General features: G+C 48.2%; 1 protein-coding gene across 1 annotated transcript; it reads right to left on the bottom strand.

The window, feature by feature from the left end:
* Positions 1-1,188: 1,188 nt before the first annotated feature.
* LOC142586111 (uncharacterized) lies at positions 1,189-2,535 on the bottom strand. Its single transcript, XM_075697368.1, has 2 exons — positions 1,774-2,535; positions 1,189-1,557 (listed from the first exon to the last, which is right to left on the bottom strand). The coding sequence occupies exons 1-2, from the start codon at positions 2,533-2,535 to the stop codon at positions 1,189-1,191; spliced, it is 1,131 nt and encodes a 376-aa protein (XP_075553483.1).
* Between the last annotated feature and the right edge of the window lie 5,751 nt (positions 2,536-8,286).

Genomic DNA, 8,286 nt, shown 5'->3' with positions numbered 1-8,286 from the left:
TTGTCTTGAAAATCTTGAGCGGTTCCTCATCTCTCTGCTGTGATTCCGTCCTAGACCGGATCATAGCGCCTTTATATTCCTTCTCCAAGATTGATACCAGCTGGCCTTTACACTCTTTGATATATTCTGTGAGGGTACCCGGGTGACAGTTTTCGGCTTCGATTAGATTTTTGAGAGTTCGTATCAAGCTCAGCTTTTCGCTCTTCTTCAGTGCTGCTTTTTCCTGTCCTTTTGCAAGTAGAAACATCTTACATTCTTCCTTTATCTCTTCCCACAATATCGCGTCTATCTTTTCTCCTTTCATTTTTTCCTTGATTAGACTCCTAACGCTGCCGAATATTTCTATGTCATCCAGCAGACTCTCATGCAGCTTCCACAACTGCCACTCTTTGTGCCTCTTTCTTGTTATTTCCTTTTCTTCAAATATGGCTGTGACAAATGCATGAGCTGCGAATGCAAAAGGTTGCACCATATAACGCACGTTGTACGATGAAAGGGTACTAGACACGTAAAACCGATCAAGCCTTGAATGACAGTCCCCTTGCCCATGTGTAAAACCGTCGTTATCTCCTGGCGCAAATTTGGTAACATCTTGCAAGTCGTAGTCTCTCGAAAGCTTACTGAGGTCTGCTAGGCTGGTATCTGGAGATCGCTTTTTCGAACAGTCTGAAGCACGTAAAACACAATTAACTTCTCCGGCAAGTATGGTAAGGCATGGTGAGTCAAGATACTGCCTCAGGCCTGAAAAGAATTCTTTTCTTGGCGATGCGTCATTCGGAGCATGAATGGAAATAAGCTTGTATGGTTCATTCCGGCATACCAAATCCACACTACATACACGGCCGTTTCGGTCCTTGTCCCACTCGGGGTAGACTAGTACCGCTGAGTGTTTCTTTATCAAAAGTGCCGTCCCTCCACTGTAACCACAAGGAGGCGAAAAATGAAACGAGTAATGGTTGCGAACAAAGTGGTCCATCTCTTCTAACTGCGCGCTCGATGAAAGTTTTGTCTCCTGAATAAACGCAATGTCAACATTTTCTTGCAGTGGCAGATTCGAAAACCACTGCTTCCTCCTGCGTGCGACCAAGCTCACGCAGTTAAAGGTTGCTAGCTTTAAGTAAGCCATAGTGATAAAACTGCCGATACTCCAGGCAATGATGGATACCTTTGAGGCGTGATCTTTACAGGTCACAAGGAGCGCTTGTGACGTTTTTCCATGGGTGGCATCCGAGGAGCCGTGGTAACACGGTTCCTCTTCATGGCCGCTTTAGATTTTACTTGTTGCACCACGCTTCTCATCTCTGTAATGGTCCCTGACGTGCCTTCATCCTCGTCCGAACCAAGCTCAGGCAACCTTGTAGCCCTATTGCTTGCGTCCTCCGGCTCAGACTCCAGGGAATGGTACACCTCTGGCGTATCCGCTTCCATTGGAAGGTGAGGGGCTTCAGACGCCGCTAGCGTCTTGGGACGTTCCGCTCCAAAGTCCGCAATCTCTGCCACGGGCGTCTCCGGGCGTTCTAGTTCTGCTGGGTAGATCACTTCAGACGCCGTCGGCGACTCCACAGGCACAGAAGGGCACGGAACTTGAAACACTACACTGCACTTTTATTCGGGCTCCCCCGAGATTTTATCCGTTGTTACAGAAACAACAGGTGATACAACTACCACAGCCTTCACTGGAGAGTCGGCCTCACCTTCTTTTTACGTGGTTGGTGTTGCAGGCTCAGGCACCCACGAGGAAAGATTAATGTTACGAGGCTGTAAAGTTTCTACAGCTTCGTCCTCGTCCATGAGTGCATGTACGTCGTCGTTCTCGCCGTCTTCCCGTGTCATGGTAGCGTACGTTATCCTGCAGTCGTCAGCTTCATGACCAAATTTGCGGCATGCAGAACACCGCGGGATACGACAATCCTTTGTTATATGGCCCGATTTCTTACATCTGAGACACAGGGGTGGTCGTCCAGGCACAATTACAAGAGTGTTGCTGCCCTGAATACGAATCTGATGCGGGAGCGATTCGACATTAAATCCATATTTCAGTCTCAAAATCACCGACCTAGATGAGGTTTGCGCACCCTTGAATTTTCCTGTAAGCCACGTTTCTGTGCTCATTTCTTCAATTTTCCCATATGGTTTCAACGCTTTTCGAACGGCGTCGTCACTGATGTGGTAAGGAAGCCAGTGAAGTTTGACTCTCACCTGACTGTCGTTGGGATCGATGACAAGGCATCTTTTACCTTTGATGCGCAGTTCCTTTGCATCTACGAGCACTTGTTTGGCGGCCATGGAATTTGTCGTTAGTGCCCAGACATGATTCATCTGGATCGACGCTGCATCCTTGACTACTTGTTGGCGCTCAATTTCTTCTTCGAAATCGTTGATTCGGTAGGGCCTTGCAGACACATCACAATGAAGAAATACAGTGTTCAGGGAAGCGTTTCCAGTTGGCAGTTGGGGCAGAATAGCCTTGTAATCCTCAGCAGATACGGTAGAACCACGGCCTGAAGCCGCTGACACTACTCGGAGAGAGCACATGATCCCAGCGTCCGACGCGCACGAGAGCCGACGAAGGAATACCACTCAGCCATTATCAGCCATGAGTTCAACGCTTCAAAGCGGTACAAAAGCGCCTCTAGTGAATGCGATGTTGCCTTAGAAACGTGTCGTAGAAAATTATACTGTGGTGTATATCGGTTATTATGAACATATCATGAGAAGCTAACAAAGACTGACACCAAGGACAACATAGGGGAAATTACTTGTGCTGAATAAATGAAATAAAGAAACGATAAATTAGTGGAAATAAAGTGGATGAAAAAACAACTTGCCGCAGGTGGGAGCCGAACCCACAACCTTCGCAGATGAAAAAACAACTTGCCGCAGATGGAAGCCGAACCCACAACCTTCGCATTGCGAAGGTTGTGGGTTCGGCTCCCACTTGCGGCAAGTTGTTTTTTCATCCACATTAATTTCCACTAATTTATCGTTTCTTTATTTCATTTATTCAGCATAAATAATTTCCCCAATGTTGTCCTTGGTGTTAGTGTTTGTTGGCTTCTCATGATATGACTAATAAAAATCGGGCCCCTCGGTTAACCCCCTTTCTTCTCGTTTATTATGAGAATGTAACTTACAGAAGTCCCAGTTACACGTGTAGCGAATTACGTTTCCGCTACATTTCTTCTGCGATCTGCGCACACGCGGAGCCATCTTGCGGCAAACAAAGAAGACCCCCCTCCTCGCAATGTGCTGCGAAGCCCCGACACGTGGCGCGCCACTCGCCCGCTTCTCCCCTTCGGACCGTGCGGGGATCTGTGCGAGGATGCCACACTACCCTTCCGTTTAATAAGTTTTCTTGCTCTCTCCCCTTCCAAATTCACTCGTCACTCGCACCCTCGCGTTTTGGCGACGTGGCTCCTCTTTCCGCTCACAGCCCGATTGCTAGGTGCAGCGTCCGATGCGGGACGCCTCTGACGTGTCGCTGCTAAAACCCCTGAAACTTCGTAAAGTAGTGCCACTCTGCTCCTCCGCCTTCACTCCTCTCTTTCACGCTCCCTCCTCGACCATGGCGCGGCCTACGATGCTCGAGCGCAGCAGACGACCTTTCGCAGAGTGAATGCACGCATAGCAAGGCAGTGCTCTTTAGGCGTTCACGTTGGCTTTCCAGCTCCGCGTAACTTCGTGAACAGCATAGAATTTCTAGTCGGATGCTTGTACAAATTCGGTAACGGCAGCTTTTGTTTCATTTCTTTGGTAACTATTTCTTTAAAAAGTATCTGAAGGAGGGTTACCGCTGCGCGTTGACGACTGCGAATGTATCGCGTGCCCTACAATTAGGTACGCAACATTTGTCAAGGGCGTGTCGCAAGATCTTGTTGCGAATGGTTGTAAATAACACGTTTACCTTCGAATGACAACCTCTTTGCTTCCAGCAAGCCCTCAGCCTAAAGAATCCGCGCCGCCCTTACCATGTGAATTGGCGGCGCGTATGAGCTATGACGTACAAAGGCTGATGGAGATCACTGCTCTGGAGGATCGAAAGTGTATTACAAGCTACAGTGCCGCCAACGTGCGTGCTTGCCAATCTAAGCGCGCGCAAAGCCTCAGATGTGGGTGCTGGTGCTATAATGTTTCTCGTGTCTCAACGCCGACAGAAATACCGCGGCCGATCATCGAGTCGGGACTGTGCGTACACAAGAAAATAAAATGAGTTTTAGCATTCGTGCGCGAAGCGGGAGCGCGATAACAATGCTTGACTCAATCTCAAACAAGACCACTGTGGCCTTCAGTAATTTTTTCAGGTTAATGACTTATCACGAATAACACTTCATCGTGCGTTGGTTCGTCCGTTTACTAAGTGACGTACTTGTCGCGAACCGAGTTGCACTGAGGTGCATGCATTCAGGACGGTTGCACTCCCTTCGAAGTAGCATTTGCGGGACATGACTTTATTAGTAAAGTCATGATCGCGCAAAGAATCCCCCCGCCATGACGCGGCCGAAATTGCGGCAAGTGAAATGATGTTTTATTCATAGGTTAAAATGATATAAAACGGCATTCGAGTTGCAAGTTAACAGTTTATTTTCGCATAGATGCATTACAGATTTGCCTTTGCAGTCACAAGTCCGTGTGCACCATTTATTGTCTCATTGCGTAGATGAACGCACCAGCCTAAGAGTCCTACAGCAAGCGCGTCTCAATTAGGCATAATGACTGTAGAAACTAATAGTGGCATAGACGAGCAAGCGAACGACTATATGAGCGCGCGAACTAAACGAGCGAGCAAACGACTAAACGAGCGTGCGAACGAACGAGCAAACGACTAAGCACGAACGACGACTAAACCAGCCAGGGAACGGGCGGGCGACCGCACGTTTTCTTTGCGAGTGCTCCACCGCCGCATCTTAAGCTTCGCACACTTTAAAGCTCACGCGAATTAGCACATACGTTTCAATTACCTATGATGCGGTCGCTCGACGACGAACGCACCGCGTAACACGGTTTCGGGAGAGCACGCACGCTTTTCATCGGTGCCTCTGTATCGCAAATCCACCGGGCGACCGCCAACGAGGAACACGAACAAATGTGGCAAACAAAGCTAGTCTATCTAAAGAAGGCTAGTAAGTAACCACAAAAGGCAGAAAGTTGCTCTCCTGAGGCGCTTTCATGATCGAGACTGAAATTTTATCAAAAGGACTGCGCTGAATCTTAAAAATTTCGTAATCACGTTATCGCACGCAACCTCGCGTGCCCGCGAACTCAAGCCGGTTGGCGTTCAAAACGATTATGACTAACATATGACTAATATGACCACATATGACCAAATATGACTAACACGACCACGTAGTGCGCATATAAGCAAAGCAGACGTTGCGTAAAAATCATGTTAAAGCGTGCGTACAAATGACAACATGCACAGTGAACTGTGCAATATCTACTACGTTATTGCCCGCAGCCCAATACGCAAGCCTGGCACATACAATACTCTGAGAGAGCCACAACTTACATCACATAGTCGCGCGGAGGAAGTTGGTCAGAAGTTCTCCCCCCCGATTCGGTGAAGCCATGTCTTTCTTCTTAACGCGTTGCGCTTACCGGACGGTATCGCGAACATATTCTTGCCTTTGCTAAAACTATATTGGCATCCAAACGCGCAGCAGGTCATGGTAACAGAAAATGACGTGAAGCGACGTCGCACTTGCCACAAAACAAACTTCAAGGCGTTCACAAGATCAAAACAACACAGAATAGGAACGGAAGGAATGCCGCCAACAAGCGCCTCTTCTCGAGCAAAGATGACACTGAAGCGAGTAATTCGTTTCAGTGCGCAGGCTTCGTTTGTAAACAAACGAAGCCGGCGCAAGGGGACACGTAATGCCATTAGGCCAATAGCGACGCGGCGTCGGCTTCGGCCAGAGCGCTGGAGGAGGAGGCGGCGTTCTTCAAAGCGTGGTACTACTTTACGAAGTTTAAGGGGTTTTAGTCGCTGCGCCGTAGCGCGTCTGGTGGGAAAGCGTCCCCTACGATGCGTTCCGAGCTGCTTCCCAGGAATCGTGCATCTGCGTGGTGCTCCCAAGCGAGATAGAGGACGATCCCATAGAGCCGTCAGCCCCATGATCGCGTCTGCCTACATGGCGCGTCGCGGCCTGGCTTTCCGTGCCGATCACGACGTTTGGCTCGCGTAAATCGTTTCTCCCTCTGAGACACTGAGTTCTTTGGTTCGTTCCATTTGCTCAGGCGCACGTTTCGTTGCCGCGCCGAACGCTGCATTGCTCGGCGCTCACCGCGTGATTGGTGGGTGCAAAGCCCGATGCAGGGCGCCTCATAAGTGATTTACGGCGCCGTAGCGCAATGTCTTACACACCTTGGAGGGTCAACGGGAACGCTGTCGCGTTCCACTCTTGAAGGCGAAGCTTAAGCGTCTTCGAATTTTTTGCTCAGGACTCTCAATAAGTTTTCCCTTCCGTCAAACCAGTCTTATTAGATTGTGCGTGCGACGCGAATAGTGATATATTTTCAAACATGCGCGAGCGCCAGCGATTACGCTGTAATGGACGATAAGTCATGTGCGAATGTCCAGCGCACTGACCAGTAGATTGACGACCGATGATTTCGCTCGCCGCTATCCTTGCACCTTTAATGTTACTTTTCTTGTTTTTGCTTTTTATGCGAAGCATACTAGCCGCACAACCACGCTCTTCCTTGCTGCGCCGCGCGCGGCCGCGTAGCTACCATATGACGCCATAACAGCTGCAAAAGCGGAGGCTCAACTCGCGCGCTCGCTTGCGGCCGCATAGCTACATAGCCGGGTCTCAGCTCGTGCGCTCGCCTGCATGAGTTGTTTCTTCGTCTAGCCGAACCAAATATAGCCAAGCAACAGCACTTCACCAGGCTAAACAGTGGTTCAACAACTAAAATAAAGGCTAGTATGCTTCGCATCCTGGGCGTAAACTTAGCTAAGCCACAGCCATTTTTTTCTTTCGGTTTCATGTTCACCAACAATACGTTAGTTTCTTGGCCCACAGTTTTGGTACTATATTCGCACACTGCCGCTGATATAATGACCTTATCTGGCAATGCATTACTAGCGGGGGCGGGCTAAATGACATCTTGACTTTCTATTTAGTTACAACAACAAAAAAACGTGTAAACGGTTTAGGATTATTAGTGATTAAGGAAGAGCTAACTATGAAGCTATAAATCAAAACCTTGCTTCATTTCATGATGTGATTTTACCCGGTATATTCCACTGGGCACGTCAGCTGGCCTCCCGTTAGCATCATGATTCACTCGCTCCTGTTTTTCTTGGTGTTGTTCCAGCTTGAATCGGCGCTACAGGACAGCTCATGGCAAGTTACAATTTCGGACGCCTTCACAGCTCAAGCCCCCACCGAATATTTTGCCCATGGGCCACCTATCTGCGACAATCCTTGGACATCACGACCAATCATATCGACATCATCATTTCCGGATATAAAAAACCAGCGATCTTCAAGCTACGCGAGTGGGCACCAGGAGGCACGTAAGCTGGCCTCCCGTTAGAATCATGGTTAACCCGCTGTTCTTTCTCGTGCAGGTCAGTCACAAAAGATCCACTATTGAATCTATTAGCCGGTGTCTTGTCCAGCTGACGGGCCCATATAGTAGTTATATGCTCGCTCTGGTTATTCGTGACTTTGCATTATCCCTACTTATGGTATGTGGAGACGTGGAACCTAACCCCGGACCACTGACAGAAGAACTACTCACACATTTACTCGAGGGCCAAAAGAACATTTCTAAGCCTCTCGACGAAATAGAATCGAAGCTTAAGGTATTTGAAAAATCTGCTTCCACCCTTCAAAAAATGCATACCAGAGTATCCTAAGTTGGAGAAAGAATCGAAAACTTGGAAGGAAAGCTCGTTGAACTAGAGGACCGCTCTAGAAGAAACAACATTATTGTTTTCGGTGGAACTGAGAACGTTGACGAGACACATGATGACTTGATGGAAAGTGTGATTGAGGACACTTTTAAAAACATGCTTGGTGTTCCCGTTTCCCCAGCTGAAAGAATACACAGAATTGGTAATAAACAGCCGAGCAAAACATGACCAGTATTTGTGAACTTGATCGACTGCCGCGAAAAGCGAAGCATCCTAAAAATGTATATGCTAAAAGGTAAACAAAGTTTCCGTGTCCGACGATTTTTCGGCAACAAGCAATCAAAGATGGAAAACTCTAGGACACTACCTCCAAAATTCTACAGACAGGAGATAAAAGTCCCCTCTATTACAAAATTAAAGCT

Source organism: Dermacentor variabilis, chromosome 6 (assembly GCF_050947875.1).
Source record: "Dermacentor variabilis isolate Ectoservices chromosome 6, ASM5094787v1, whole genome shotgun sequence".
NCBI lineage: Eukaryota > Metazoa > Arthropoda > Arachnida > Ixodida > Ixodidae > Dermacentor > Dermacentor variabilis.
Note: the sequence above shows the minus strand (reverse complement) of the source record. Positions and strands in the feature narration are given on the sequence as shown.